This window comes from Euleptes europaea, chromosome 18 (assembly GCF_029931775.1).
Source record: "Euleptes europaea isolate rEulEur1 chromosome 18, rEulEur1.hap1, whole genome shotgun sequence".
Taxonomy (NCBI): domain Eukaryota; kingdom Metazoa; phylum Chordata; class Lepidosauria; order Squamata; family Sphaerodactylidae; genus Euleptes; species Euleptes europaea.
In genome coordinates this window covers 5,842,199-5,858,059 of record NC_079329.1, presented here as the reverse complement: position 1 = coordinate 5,858,059, position 15,861 = coordinate 5,842,199, and the positions used below count along the sequence as shown (strand labels likewise).

Below are 15,861 nucleotides of genomic sequence, written 5' to 3'. Positions count from 1 at the left end.
TAAACCCAGGCCCGAAATTTACCCAATTTATTTTTTGCACAACCCTACAGGCTTGTACTGTGTCTGCCCCAGGGCCAGGTCCCAGGGAGAATCACTGTCCAAATTCCACACACTGTTCATTTCTGGAAAGAAGAAAACACATTACTGGAAGATAATCAGTCGTCATGACTCATAGATTTCAACTTCTCTTATTCATGTTTCATTTGTCACGTTTCGAAAGAAAAATGACCTAACACACAATGCAGTAAGAACCGATTGATTGTCAGAGCAGGCCCACTGTCTTCATTCTTAGGTAGAAATGTATACAATGGGACAGATATATCCTTTAATTATTCCTCCTCATGAGTTGCTTCCTGTTGTTCAACTCAGGTCTCAGCAGAATAATGTAGCACTTGGGGAAAAAGATACAACCCAGTAACCCAGCACTGGAGGCTACAATAGAGAAGATTTCCACTGCCACCATGTATTTCCCTTTGGTGCTGTGGTAGGTTGGGAAAAAAGACACCCAGACACTGCAAAACACAAGCATACTGAAGGTAATGAACTTGGCTTCATTAAAACTGTCCGGCAACTTCCTGGCTAGGAAAGCCACAGTCAAGCTGATGAGGGACAGAAGTCCCATGTAGCCCAGGACAATGTAGAACATGAGAATGGACCCTTCATTGCATTCTGCTATGATCTCACTAATCAATGATTGTGTGTCAAAATCTGGGAATGGAGGAGAGGTTCCTAGCCACACAAGGCAAATCACTGCTTGAATAAGGGAGCAAGAACTGACTATGGAGCTGGTCAATCTTTTTCCCACCCACTTCCTCATACTGGACCCTGGCTTGGTGGCCATGAAAGCTACCACCACAGTGACGGTTTTGGCCAACACACAAGACACCACCACTGTGAAGATCATGCCAAAAGAAGATTGCCGGAGGCAGCAGGTCATTTTGCTTGGTTTCCCGAGGAAAAGCAAAGAGCAGAGGAAGCAGAGCAAGAGGGAGACCAGGAGAGTGTAGGTGATATCTCTGTTGTTGGCCTTGACCATAGGGGTATCTTTGTGCTTTATAAAAGTTGCTAGAACTAAAGCTGTCATCAGGAAACAAGAAATAGCAGCAGAAGCCAAACTGATTCCTAAAGATTCTTCATAAGACAGAAAATGTATTGTCTTGAGCAGACATTGATCTCGGTTTTTGCTTGGATACTCATCTTCTGGACATCTGATACAATCATCCACGTCTGAAAAAAAAGAAAAGAAAGAAAGAAAGAAAGAAAAGGGACTACCAAAGAGCGAATTCACATATAATTTAAGGAAATTCCCCCAGTGTTGTAATGGCTGAGTGTTGCCAGGTTAGGTTTATTTACCAGTTGCCAGGTTAGGTTTATTATGTTGATCTCAGCCCATTGCGTACAAAGCAAGGGTCTCAGACAGGTAGATGCCAAGTTACCAGTAGCTCTTGGGTGCTGAAGAATAGCTCATGCAGTTCTTAAGAGACTCAGAAGAAAAGAATGGAAGAGAAAATGCATTTCAAGACTCAAAGGCCTGGGAAGTCTCAGCCAACTGACCCGGTTGCCCCTCTGTGTGTGAAGGGAGTCAGATCCTTTGCTGCTGTTAGCTCTTTCCCTTTCCTGTGCTGAAAGTGGCCAGCGTGAGTTTGGGAATGGGGAGTGTTTCCTCAAGCAGACAAGAGGAAGAAGTCTTGCTGGCTCCAGCAGGAGCGGATGTCACCTGAAGATGTGAAATCTTGGGGAGGGGGAGATGTCAGAGTCTTACAATGCATGAAGAACACTTAAGAATGAAGATTGGGAATACAGTATGGTATAGCTCGATCTCATTAGTTCTTCGAAGCTAAGCAGGGTAGGTACTTGGAAGGCAGACCTCCAAGGAAGACTCTGCAGAGGAAGGCAATGGCAAAGCCCTCTCTGCTTCTTACTTGCCTTGAAAGCCCCTTGCTGGGGTCACCATAAGTCGGCTGCGACTTGACGGCACTTTGCCCACAGGAAAGAGGAGTGGGGGTTTCCAGGCTGCCTTCTTGGGAGCCAGTGGTTTGCTAGGGTTGCCAGCCTCCAGGTACTGTACTATCCAAAATAGGCCCCTCCGTGCCAATACCAAATGGTTAGAAATACTGCAACGGAGTCTCCAAATACAAAAGTAGCAAACAAAAGTGAAGTACTAAGCCGAGTACTAAGTTACCCCTTTTCCAAAAGTGAACTCAACAATCAAATATTTCACTCAGGGGGTAACTTAGTACCCAGCTGCACTTTGGAGTATCCTTCGGGGAACTGAGAACTGAGTGAAATATTTGATTGTTGAGTTCACTTTTGGAAACGGATTTTTGATTGGGGCTGAAGAAAAGACTTGAAACGGCCGTCCCCCATCTTTTCCCCAAAAGTGGCTCTTTTGGGACTGTACCTGTTTTTGGACTCATTGAAGCAAGAGAAATATATACTTTGAAGAGCATGGCAGTTGGTGCATAGAGACTGCACTTAAATTTAAGTTGTATATACTGTATATATCTTCGGGAGTTCTTATGTGTAATTTTCACTCTGTTCTGTTGTTGTCATTCATGTGTAAGCACCAATAAGAATTATTTGCTACTGTTGTATTTGGAGACTTCGTTGCAGTTTTTCTAGCCTCCAGGTACTAGGGTACGAGATCTCCTGTTACTACAACTGATCTCCAGCCAATAGAGACCAGTTCACTTGCAGAAAATGGCTGCTTCGCCAATTGGACTAGATAGCATTGAATTCCCTCCGTTCTACAAACCCCACCCTTTTCAGGTTCTGCCCCAAAATCTCCAGATATTTCCCAATCCGGAGCTGGCAAACCTTTTGCCCACTTTGTGACAGTAATTGTTACCTTATCTCAAGATCACCTTATATCATGCTTTCAAGCTTACCTTATCTCAATATCTCAAATGGTGATCCACAATCATCTGAAATATTTGAGTTGCACTATTTTACCTACCCTTCTGGCTTGAAATCTTCCCTTCAGGGCACAGAGAACAACCATAACAGCAAAATTTCTCTCCTTCCTTTTTTGTCCTCTGAGACCCAGGCCAGCAGTGTGCGTTACACTCAGAAAGAGGTGGGACCTGTCAAAAACATGGAAGGAGTTCATGATAGGGACAATTCATTATTGATCAATTGATCAAGTGCTGGACCAAGAAAGAAGGGAGCCCCTGGAGTTTACAAATACAGTTGTGCACAGAAAACGACAATCAGGATTGGGGTGCTACATAACGCTTTGCTGAGAACAATCTATTGTTTGTATAATTCAAACTCCTCCAATGGATTATTCAACCCAGTGACTTCTTTGATAGAAACAGGTATAGTCAATGTGTTGCCAGTTGTGACTCTCTTTCCCTGACATACCCATCGTGTTTTAATAAGTGCATGGAAAATATTCCATGTATATATAAAATTATTTTCTAAGTTGATGAGGAACAGATATACTCAGAACTCTTATTAGTTTCCTGATTTGTTAGATACTGATGAGTGAGAAAATTCAGATTGTGCTGCAAAGGAAGTTCTGGTGCCATAATCTCTAATCCAGAGGATAAACAGTTCCTGGAATGTGCAAGCATCCACACCTGGTCAAAACCTGTTTGCCATGCAATTAAATCTTCATGAATGACCAATTCTTTCCCTTCAAGACCTAGTGGATCAAGGGTTCCAACTTTTACTCTCAAAAAGGACTTGTTTGGGAATGTGACCATGTTCATGATGTCAAATCCTTCCTCCACTTCTCTATCGCTGTTAAAAGATACCTTTTCTCCTGCTGAGTTGTTAAATGGATTGCCTTGGAGAAGTGGGTGGAGCTGGTTGAAAGAGAATATAAACAAACATTGAGCATGAAGTCGGATTCTTGATATTTCATTCTGAGACTCGGAAATGCTTTTCCTTGCTGACATGTCTTAAATCTCTTCCTTCCAGACCCAATGGAAAACGTGTTTTTCACCTTTTGGGGGACAGAAGGACAGGGTGCTTTATGGTCCCAAGTACCTCCCAAGTACCTCCAACTAAAGGATCAGGTAGTAGGTAGAAGTTGATGTGAAAGACCCTGGAGAGCTACTGCCAACCATGTAGATAAAACTGACCTGGGTAGAGCAATAGTCTGATTCAGCTCATATGTGCTTATGTTGCTTTCACAGACTTCAATGTAGAAGGTACCACAAACCCACAAAACATTGGCTGTGGACAATTTATACAACAGAATTCCCCCAGTTGCTCATGGTGGAGCATGTTGGACATTGTCTCATCTTGTTCTAATCTATTCATTACAATAAAAACATAAAGAGAAGACATTACCTGCCAAGGTTGAAGATTTTGAAATTTAGATCTTTTGCCACTAATTCTTGCCCAGAGGTTCATTCGAGATAAATACATGGTATGCAAAGCATGCGCGACAGCATAGACACCATTGTAGATGCTATAACTGTGGCCACTCACGCCCATTTCAAAAACTGCCCTAGGAAGGCTTTCCAGCTTCTCCTCTCCACTACAAACCCCATCAAGTTCTAGGAACTCTTTGCTGTTTTCAAATTTACAGTCAAATGCTTGCTCCCAGAAGAACTTCAGAAAATCATTTCCTTCTGCCCCGTAAAGTTTCAGGTCTTGAAGAAATGCACGGAAACCTTGAAGTTTATGTGAGTGAATTGTGAAAGAGATTGCCCCGTGGAAGAAGTGAAAATCCCAGAACCTTTGCAGGCCTGTTAGGGTAAAATCAATTTGGGCTGTTAAAATCCACACCTTGCTAAATGTCTTGTTGTACGCAAGCCACTCCAGCATCAAATAAGTGTTCAGAACTATAATTGTCCTTGAATCTCCATAGAGGATAAACGTGTTGATGTTTCTGTCTGTGAAATATCCCTGCATATTTCGAAGTATATTAGCAAAATCATTGATATCACCCAACTGTGCTTTTGTGGAGATTCTGTCACTGACAGCCAAACAGATTCCATTCCTGGAGAGCAATGGCTCCAGAGTTTGCAAGAAACGTTCTCCACTGTGGTCATCCATGGCAAAGAGCCCCACCCATGTCCATCCAAAATGGAGAAGCAACTGGAGAATCCCGGTGTAGTGATGGGCTTCATTTGGGACCATGCGGTAAAAGGAAAACTCTTTTCCGTCACTCTCTTCTGAGGCAAATGAACCATAGGTGAGCTATGAGGAAATGTACAGAAATTTTAGGGAAGACTCAGGAAGAATTTACTTGTGCTTGGGACTGGTGATTCATGGTGCATTTGCTGAAAATGAATGCTGAGACTGAGCAAGAGTCAAAGTCTAGGATGTGCATTTGGAAAGTAAGTAGTCAACATTCTACCTGAAGAGTTGTAACATAGTCTAAGGACCTCCTGAGTTTCAAGTGAATTGGAATAAGGGTGCAATTTTACAGACCCCTGAACTATTTTATCTTGGAGCAGTTACACCTCTCTCCACTGATTCCTATTAAAGGAAAATGGTACCAGCCACCAATGGTTAAAAAACAAAAAATAAAGACCCTCTTGTTCCCCCTCTCCCTCCTTGTGAGCAAGCATCATGTGGCGGTTAAAAGCAGTGGTTTGGAGCATTGGATTCTGATCAGGAGAACCACGTTTGATTCCCCACTCCTCCACATGAGTGGCAGATGCTAATCTGGTGAACTGGATTTGTTCCCCCACGTGTACACAAGACGTCAGCTGGGTGACACTGGGATAGTCACAGTTCTCTTAGAGCGCTTTCAGCCCCACCTACCTCACAGGCTGTCTGTTGTGGGGAGGGGAAGGTGATTGTAAGCTTGTTTGATTCTTCTTTAAGTGACAGAGAAAGTCAGCATATAAAAACCAACTCTTCTTCTTGTGGACCATAACAGGATGGTTAGAATGAGATTAGAGGTGTAACGCACATACACGCCCATTCTCCAAAAATCCCCAGTCCCCCATGTGTGTCTCTCACCTGTGGAATCTTGAAGAGATCCAAGATGTTGGCCATATACAATGAGCTCTCACGCTCAAGACCCCCAATGACAGCTATGAGGTTTTTCAGGGTGTCACATTTGTAATTAGGGACGAAAAGGTACGATTTGAAAAGCAGCTCCAGAGTGGTCTGATAGGTCAACCTCTCGTCGTAGTAGTTCTCATAGATGTGGAACCCGAGAGTAACATTGGGCAAGATGTGGGGGTTCCCGTTGATCTCTTTGACAGCGAAGGCCAAGGCCAGGATGTGCTGGTAGAACTTCATAATGGTTCTGTATACAGAGTTCAAGGTGATTTTAGAGGATAATGCAACAATATCCGAATCATTTCATTACAGCATAGGTCTACTCTGGTTTCATTTAATGAAAGAGAACATTTGTCATTGATATTCCTCATCTCCCACTTTTACTGAAATAATATTCCTGATGCATCAGGGCACAAATATTTGTGATGTGCCTTGACACACTTACAACCTTCTTGCATTGCCACGTAACCAAGTGTTCCCTCTGTCCTCAGAATGTTCATGCCATTGTCATGGGGAGAGGCCATGGCTCAGTGGCAGAGTATCTGCTTGGCATGCAGAAGGTCCCAGGTTCAATCCCTGGCATCTCCAATTAAAGGGACTAGGCAAGCAGGTGACGTGAAAGACCTCTGCCTGAGACCCTGGGGAGCCGCTGCTGGTCTGAGTAGACAATACTGACTGTGAAGGACCAAGGGTCTGATTCAGTATAAGGCAGCTTCATGTGTTCATGTGTTCATGTCTTGCTCTTCCAAATCTATGGACACTTATCCCTTGAGGCATTCTCTCTCCCTCCGTCTTCAATTTCTTTCCATAAGTGTACAATTCAAACATACAGAAAATACACAGAGTGTTCTGCTAAGCTAACTAATGCTTGGGGAATCCCAGGTTTTGCTAAGGTACGCCAATAGTGAGTAAAAAAACCTACGTCTTTCTTCAACTTACATTCCACCCTGTATTTTTTGCATTTCATGGCCCCTTGATCTTGCTTTCATTTTTCCAATTCTCCTTCCTCACTAGTCTGCCTAGTAAGGAGCCCAGTCCCTGGCAGATAATGATAGCTGCAACAACACATGTTAGAATGAAACTTTCTTAATTGTAAAAAGGTGCAATTGGTTCTTTTTGTTGCAACTTGACTACACCTCTGGAAACACAGGGGACCTTTCTTAGGGTGGAAGCAGCTGGCTGACTTCATGGAAAGGATGGGGTGGGAAAAAAATCTTACTCTGAAGTGTCAATTGAAGGCCATGATGGACATTCTTTGAAAGATGCTGTATAATAATTATGAAGGGTTTGAGAAACAATCCCACCCATTAGGAAGTCTCCAGACTGGTGCCACTGATGTGGAACAGGGAGAAGATTGTTTGCAGAGCTCCCCACGCCATCTATTAGGCACATAATTGGAGACAGCAGCAGCCACATGATAAGTCTCTCCATCCAAGCAGTGAAGTTCCTGTCTAGGCAAAGGTCCTCCTGTGTCACCCAGAAAAAGAAGAAGGAGGAGGAGGAGGAGGAGGAGGAGGAGGAGGAGAGTTGCTTTTTATATGCCAACTTTCTCTACCACTTAAGGAAGAATCAAACTGGCTTACAATCATCTTCCTTTCCCCTCCTACAACAGTCACCCTGTGAAGTGGATGGGGCTGAGAGAGCTCTAAGAGAGCTGTGACTAGCCCAAGGTCACCCACCAGGCTTCATGTGCAGGAGTGGGGAAACCAACCTGGTTCTCCAGATCAGGGTCCACCACTCCAAACCACCACTCTTAACCCCTACGCCAAGCTGAATCAGTAGTCGACTCTGGATAGTGTATGCCTTTGCCACTTCTTAAAGGAAATGTGTCCACCTTTCTTTTTGGCCTTGGCTCAGTTCCAAAAGCATGCCTCGCACGCCAGCACAGTTTGCAATCCCTGTCAGGATACATCTGCCTCCTGAAGCCCAACTGTGAGAGATCAAACAGAACAGAGCCCTGCCTCATCCTATCCCTCTAGTCCCAACGAAAAAGGAAGGCACATATACGAAACCACTTGCAAACTTGCTTATTGGTGGGGTTCTACCACCTTCTGCAAAGGGACTAGAGCTCCGGCCAACTGGGGGGGAAATTACAATGATTTGGCTTATTCCAGGGGGAGATAATTGCCTTGGCTGGGTATGGCTCTGAGGGGCACCATTATTCACAAACATGGCCTCTTTTTTTTACTTCTGATTATAGGTCAACTTTGTTGCTCGCCGGGACCATCAAGCAGATGTGGCTTTGAGAGTTCCATAGTGAGGAACAGCAGCAGAAAAAGTAAACCAATATGAAATGGACAATTCAAAAGGCTTGAAAGAGTCCCACTGCCTGGTTGGGTCCTCTGTTAAAATTAAAGCTTGTCAAAGCACACAATAAGGAGGTGGCATTTGTTAGCATGGTTACTGCGATTGTTGCCAAGGGGAAAACAGATAAACACATGAGCACTGGAAACTGCCTTATACTGAATCAGACCCGTGATCCATCGAAGTCTGTATTGTCCACTCAGACTGGCAGCGGCTCTCTAGGGTCTCAGGAAGAGGTCTTCCACAACACCTACTTGCCTGTTCCCATTAACTGGAGATATTGGGGATTGAACCTGGGACCTTCTGCATGTCAAGCAGATGCTTTACCACAGAGCCACACTCCCTTCCAGCATAACATACTGAGGGGAAGTATATCCCCTGGTTTATTCTCTGGCATATACTCATACTGTTTCATTAGTAGAGTTGCCAACCTCCAGGTGGTGGCTAAAAAAAGGCACTAATGGCATATATGAACATCAAGTAATATTCAATGAGATAATTTCCAAATCATTTATGAGACCAATGCAAAACTTCAAGGCAATGTAAATAGTACAAGCAAAGCACAATCTTTCCAAAGGAAATGTAACAAAATACAATGTCAGAATGGTGATGGTAACAGTATGAAACATTCAAGAGAATAAAGACACTGTGAATGAAGATAGTCTTATCATGAATGTAGACAACTCTTCATAAATCCAAAAGCCAGGAATATGGGATTCCGGTATTAGTCCCCATTTCGCATCATGCTTTTTCAATTTCTGGCCAATTGCTAGAAATTCTGGCAGCTGATCAACTATTTTAACCATCAGTACTTACAGATGCTGCTCTTTTTCATACACCCAGGGAGGCATTTTGCCCTCCCTTCAGCTGAAAGATCTCACCCTCCAAAATACCAAAAGGGAGAGGCCATGGCTCTGTGGTAGAGCATCTGATTGGCATGCAGAAGGTCCCAGGCTCAATCCCCGGCATCTCCAGTTAAAGCGACTAGGCTAGGAGATGTGAAAGACCCCTTCCTGAGACCCTGGAGAGCCGCCTCAGTATAAGGCAGCTTCATGTGTTCATGTGTTCAATAAAGAATAACAGCACAAGTCACATGTTTATTTTTAAAATACCAGGAGGACTTAGTAAAACCATTCTCAATTTCTAATTCATATCAGTTGACCAATTCATATTAATTAGTCAAACATTTGTTTGCCTTGAACTGACATATAGGGGACGCCAAGCTATCTATAAAAATAAGGCTGGTGTTTCCAGTGCTTACAAATGATAGAATTAATACATATTACACAACAGTGGGAGTCTTCAGTTCTTTCTCCTTATTAGCTGTTCCCTGTTGTTCAACTCAGGTCTCAGAAGAATAATGTAGCACTTGGGGAAAAAGATACAACCCAGTAACCCAGCACTGGAGGCCACAATAGAGAAGATTTCCGCTGCCACCATGTACTTCCCTTTGGTGCTGTGGTAGGTTGGGAAAAAAGACACCCAGACACTGCAGAACACAAGCATACTGAAGGTGATGAACTTAGCTTCATTGAAACTGTCTGGCAACTTCCTGGCCAGGAAAGCTACACTCAAACTGAGGAGAGACAAAAGTCCCATGTAGCCCAGGACAACGTAGAACATGATGACAGATCCTTCATTGCATTCTGCTATGATCTCTGTAGTCAATGATTGTGAGTCAAAATCTGGGAAAGGAGGAGAGGTTCCTAACCACAATAGACAAATCATTGTTTGACTAAGGGAGCAGGAAAGAATAATAGAGTTTGATATTCTTTTCCCTACCCACTTCCTCATGCTGGACCCTGGCTTGGTGGCCATGAAAGCTACAACCACAGTGACGGTTTTGGCTAACACGCAAGAAACAGCCACTGTGAAGATGACGCCAAAAGCAGATTGGCGGAGGAAGCAGGTTACTTTGCTTGGTTCTCCAAGGAAAAGCAAAGAGCAGAGGAAGCAGAGCGAGAGGGAGACCAGGAGAGCATAGGTTATATCTCTGTTGTTGGCCTTGACTATGGGGGTATCTTTGAGCTTAATGAAAGTTGCAAGAACCAACATTGTGACCAGGAAAAAAGACATAGCGATGGTAGTCAAACTGATGCCTAAAGGCTCTTCAAAAGACAGAAAATTCATTGTCTTGGACAAGCATCGTTCTTGGCCCTTGCTTGGATACTCATCTTCTGGACACTTTATGCAGTCACCCATGTCTGAAAAAAAGAGGAATGGAAGGTAGATCAGTTGTCAAACAAATGTAATTCACAATCTGTGCTCACTATTTTAGCCAGCTAGGTGACTTTCGGCCAGTCCCAGTTCTCTCAGAACTCTCTCAGCCCAAGCAGAGGCAGGCAATGGCAAACCACCTCTGAACCATTCTCTTGCCTTGAAAACCCTACAGTAGTGGTTCTCAACCATTTTTTGTTCCATTCCCCCTTTCACCATTGTTCAGAATATAATTCCCCCCTTCCCAAGACAGTCTAGCTCAAAAAAACAAACTACAATTTTACAGACTATACATAATCTACAGGACATCACACTTTGCTGAATAGTGGTCCCAATCCCACCCTGGAACCCTAAAATCCCCCCCAGGGGGAATTTCCCTCTTGTTGAGAACCCATGCCCTACAGGGTCACTGTGACTTGACGAAGCACACACAAACATTATAGTTACACTATCGAACCTACCCCTTTGCCTTGAAATCTTCCCTTCAGGGCATGGAGAACAATCGTAACAGCAAAATTTCTCCCCTTCCTTCTTTTTCTTCTGAGAACCAGGCTGGCAGTGAGCGTTACACTCAGAAAGAGGAGGGACCTATCAAAATCAAGATTGGAGAAATGAGACGTCATTCTATTATCAACCAACTTCTGTACCAAGAAAGAAATGAACTTTTGCATATCATGAAAGTCATCAAGCATACAAAGGCTGGTGCACTGGGGGAAATGGGGCAATGTCTAGGGTTGCCAACCTCCAGGCAGGGCTTGGAAATTTCCTGGAATTACAGCTAATCTCCAAGCTGCAGAGATCAGTTGCCCAGGAGACAGTGGCTGAATTGATATTCAGAGTTCTTGTTAGTTTTTTAATGTGTTACCAACTGATGAGCCACAAAGGTCAGATTATGTTGCAGAAGAGAAGATCTTTCCCCATAATCTCTCATCCAGAAAGTAAACCTGTAATGTCCACACATCCACACCTGCTCAAAGCTTGTTTGCCATACAATTAAATCCTTGTGGATGATCAATTCTTTTCCTTCCAGAGCTGTGGGATCCAGCCTTCCAATTTTCACTCTTAAGAAGGACCTGTTGGGGAAGGTGACCAGGTTTGTGAGATCGAATCCTTCCTCCATCTCCCTGAAACTGTTAAAAGAGACTTTTTCTCCTGCTGAGTTGTTAAAGGAATTGCTTTGAAGAAATGGATGGAGCTGGTTGAAAGAGAAAATAAATTTTAAAAGTTTAATTTGGTGTTGGAATCTTCATTCTGAGATGACGAAACACATTTCTTTTGCCGACATATAATATGGGCATCCCTCTAAAAAGTTAGTTTGCACTGGCAGAATATTGAAAAATGTTAACAGATCTTGTTTGTGTGTGTGTGAGTGAGTGAGAGTGAGAGTGAGTGTGTGTATCAAGGTCTGGTAGCAAAGTTTGTGATCTTCATTTAGTCCCAGTATCTGTTTAAAGGATCCTGCAGTCGTTGATGTGAAAGATGAGACCCTACCTGGCTACTACCAGCCAGGTAGAGAAGACTGACCTAGGTGGACCAATTCGGGTTAAGAAGAATAAAAGAACCAACGAAACTTTATGAAGGCACAATGTGTATAACCACAATTTATATGTTGCTCATGGTGGGACATATTATACCATTTTGCTTTATACCATTCTCAGAAATAAAAGCGGTTTCATATTGGAGACATTACCTGCCATGGCTGAAGATCTTGACATTCAGATCTTTTGCCACTCTTGCTTGCTCTGAGGTTAGATCTAGAGGAGGACATGGTATGCAAAGCATGTGCCACAGCATGGACAGCATTATAGATGCTATAACTGTGGCCAGTCATGTGCATTTCAAAAACAGTGCTAGGCAGGCTTTCCAGCTTCTCCTCCCCGGTGCAAACACCTTCGTCTTCTGGGGACTCCTTGCCGTTGACAAACGCACAGTTAAATGCTTGCGCCCAGAAGAACTTCAGAAGACCATTTTCTTCTGCCTCCTTCATTTTTATGTCTTGAAGAAATGTATGGAATCCTAGAAGTTTGTTGGAGTGAATTGCGAAAGAGATTGCCCCATGGAAGAAGTGAAAATCCCAGAACCTTTGCATGCCTGATAGGGTAAAATCAATCTGGGCTGTTAAAATCCACACTTTGCCAAATGTATTTTTAATTGAAACTTCCCCTAGAAAAAAATAACCATTCAATATTATAAGTGTCCTTGAATCTCCATAGAGGATAAATGTACTGACTCTGATGTCTGTGAACACTTTATCTATATTTGGGAATATATTAGCAAAATCAAGCATACTATCCCATTGCATTTTGGGGGGGATTCTTTCAGTGAAAGCAAAACAGATTCCATTTTTGGAAAACAATGGTTCCAGGGTCTTCAAGAAGTGTTCTCCACTATGATCATCTGTAGCCAGGAGTCCCACCCACGTCCATCCAAAATGGAGAAGCAACTGTGTAATCCCATTATAGAAATGGGCTTCATTTGAGACCATGCGGTAAAAGAACTCCCTTGCATCATTGTCCTCTGAGGCAAATGAACCATACGTGAGCTAAGAGAAAATGCAAACATATTTTAGAGATAATTGAGGAAGAATTTCTTGTAGGATTGTGTCTGTTGATGCACTGTACACTTCCTATATGGATGTTTTAGCTTCGGTGACAGTTAAAGACTAAACATGTACATGTGGAAATCAGTGGAAATTCTCCTGAACTGATCTTTTTAATTCATTCAGACATCATAACCAATCAGAACAGAAAAATAGACTCCAATCAGAAACATCTCGGGTTCCATGAAATACATGAGGGGAAGAGGGGAGTGAGGGAAGAAGAAGAAGAAGGCTCTACGACTAATAAAATAAACCAGCTTACAATTGACTTCCCTTCCTCTCCCCACAACAGACACCTTGTGAGGTAGGTGGGGCTGAGAGAGTTTGGAGAGAACTGACAAGGTCACCCAGCAGACTTCATGTGGAGGAGTGGGGAAACCAATCTGGTTCACCTGAATAGAGTCTGCCACTCATGTGGAAGAGCGGGGAATCAAACCCTGTGATTCCAGTTTCTCTTGAAAAATTGACCCCCACTGTATACACATACACATATAATTAATGATGATAGGAAAGCGGACAAACTGACAACCACCCATTTTTGCAGACTATTTAAACCCATCTTTATTAGGTAGAGGAAAAAGAAGAGTTGTAGGTATAACTGTCTCTTACATGGAAACCAAGGATATAAAAAGTAGAGCAAAAAATCCAGACTGATATTTAACAAAAAGGATTTAAAAAAAGGATCCAAAAGGAATACAAAAGGATAGAAAATATATACAAGCGTGCATATATTCACTCTGTAGATTACATTGCTGCGAATTGGTCATGGGACACAACCCTTCTAAAAGTATCTTGTGCTACCTGGTCATACCTGCCCATTCTCCTTTGTAAAGGAGCTCTCTTTGGACTTTCAGTATCAGAGATGGCTTGATTTATGTCATTCACATATCCGGTAGGATATGGGGGTTCTAATTCACAACACTCCATCCCGAACAAGAACAGTTCCCCCGAATGCAATTACATATGTGCCTCCCCCCATACACACATAGTGAAAATCCCCAGTCTCCCATGGATGCATTCCACATGAACACATGAAGCTGCCTTATACTGAATCAGACCCTTGGACCATCCAAGTCAGTATTGTCTACAAAGACCAGCAGTGGCTCTCCAGGGTCTCAGGCGGAGGTCTTTCACGTCACCTACTTGCCGAGTCACTTTAATGGAGATGCCAGGGATTGAACCTGGGACCTTCTGCATGCCAAGCAGATGCTCTACCGCTGAGCCACAGCCCCCTCCCCACCTGTGGAATCTTGAAGAGATCCAAGATGTTTGCCATAAGCAAGGAGTTCTCAGGGTCAAGAGCCCCAATGACAGCAACGAGATTTTTCCGAGCGCCACATTTGTAGTTAGGGACAAAAGTGTGCGATGTGAACAGCAGCTGCAGAGTATTCTGACAGGTAATCTTCTCATCATAGTAGTTCTCAGAGATGTGGAACCCAAGCGTTTCATTCGGTAGGATATGGGGGTTCTCATTGATCTCTTTTACAGCAAACACCAAGGCCACGATGTGCTGGTAGAACTTTATAATTGTCCTGTAAACAGCGTTTAAGGTGCTTTTTAGAGAATAATGCAAAAATGTACCAAGGAATTTCATTATAATACAGGCCACATCTTTCTCCAGTCAGTCATCATTCAACAGTACAGCCACTGAGATTTTTTTTATACATTAGTCTACTCTCTCTCTCTCTCTGATTGATACCCTTAAAGTATAGCTTCTTTTTTAAAGGAAATTAATTCCTGGTGTCTCTAATCTAACAAACATCTCTCCAAGCAACATTCTTGATATGTTGGAACACCAATATTTCCTTTTGAACTGGCATCCAACTAAGGGCTCTCTTTCCCAAGCAAGAAATCCCACCTGCCATTTCTTACACTTTAAGAGCCACAGATTCCTTAACTCTTTTCGCCTCACTTGAAAGATGTCCGCTCTCGGTTTCATGGCTTTTAAGTTCATTTGCTTCAGAGCAGAATTCAAATCAAAATACTGAGGCCATTAGTAGTTTGGGTAAGCTAAATAACCCAGCTTAGCCTGATCTCATCAGATCTCAGAAGCTACGCAGGGTCGGCCCTGGTTAGGTACTTGGATGGGAGATTGGTATTACTGGACCCCTTTTTATTTCTGTTGCAACAGACCAAAAGGGCTACACCTCTGGAAGCGCATGGGTACTCGGTACACTCTGGCATGGACAGAAACAATGATTAGGACTTGCTGTGTGATCTGGCCATGCTGACATGATGCTGGGCAGGGGGAAATGCCTTACTCTGGAGCCTCCCGCAAGTCCCACGACGGAAGCGCTTTAAAATCTTCAGCATGGTACTGATAAAAGTTCTGAGAAACAATCCCACCAATTAGGACATCCCCTGATTGATACCACTGAGGTGGAGCTGGGAGAGGATTGGATTCAGGGTGCCTTGCTGAGTACACAATGGGGGACAGAAGCAATAGCAACACTGCAAGCCCCACCATCCTTACAGCAAAAGCTCTTCTCTAGGCACAGACTCTCCCATATCAATCAATGACATCAGCATGACTTGAACGGGCTACTGTAGGGAATGTCTGACTTCATCTCAGCACTCTTTAAAGGGGGGAAAACCTTTTCCCTTTTCCTCCCTTCAACATAGAAGAGAAGACACGCCTTGAATTACAGACCGTTGTGCAGAGGAAACCTGTCTCATCATGCAAGATGTGAAACATCAGACTGACCGAGCCCTGCCTCAGTCAACCTTCCAGCTCAAAATAGCAAATGATTTTTTTATAACCACTTGTTTAC

General features: G+C 43.3%; 1 protein-coding gene across 1 annotated transcript; it reads right to left on the bottom strand.

Annotated features, from left to right (window-relative positions):
• Positions 1–325: 325 nt before the first annotated feature.
• Positions 326–15,557, bottom strand: LOC130490245 (vomeronasal type-2 receptor 26-like). Its single transcript, XM_056864070.1, has 5 exons — positions 15,352–15,557; positions 14,331–14,622; positions 12,908–13,033; positions 10,953–11,079; positions 326–1,227 (listed from the first exon to the last, which is right to left on the bottom strand). Exons 1-5 carry the CDS (start codon positions 15,555–15,557, stop codon positions 326–328), a joined length of 1,653 nt encoding a protein of 550 aa, XP_056720048.1.
• Positions 15,558–15,861: the final 304 nt, after the last annotated feature.

What these genes read in the sequence shown, in the direction of transcription:
- LOC130490245 (XM_056864070.1), bottom strand. Translation starts at nt 15,557, where the DNA reads ATGGTGGGGCTTGCAGTGTTGCTATTGCTTCTGTCCCCCATTGTGTAC. An exon ending in TCCATTTTGGATGGACGTGG is followed by an intron (nt 11,080 to 12,907) that starts GTGGGACTCCTG and finishes TGATTTTGATAG; the next exon opens with GTCCCTCCTCTTTCTGAGTG. An exon ending in GAAGATTTCAAGGCAAAGGG is followed by an intron (nt 1,228 to 10,952) that starts GTAGGTTCGATA and finishes CTTTTTTTTCAG; the next exon opens with ACGTGGATGATTGTATCAGA.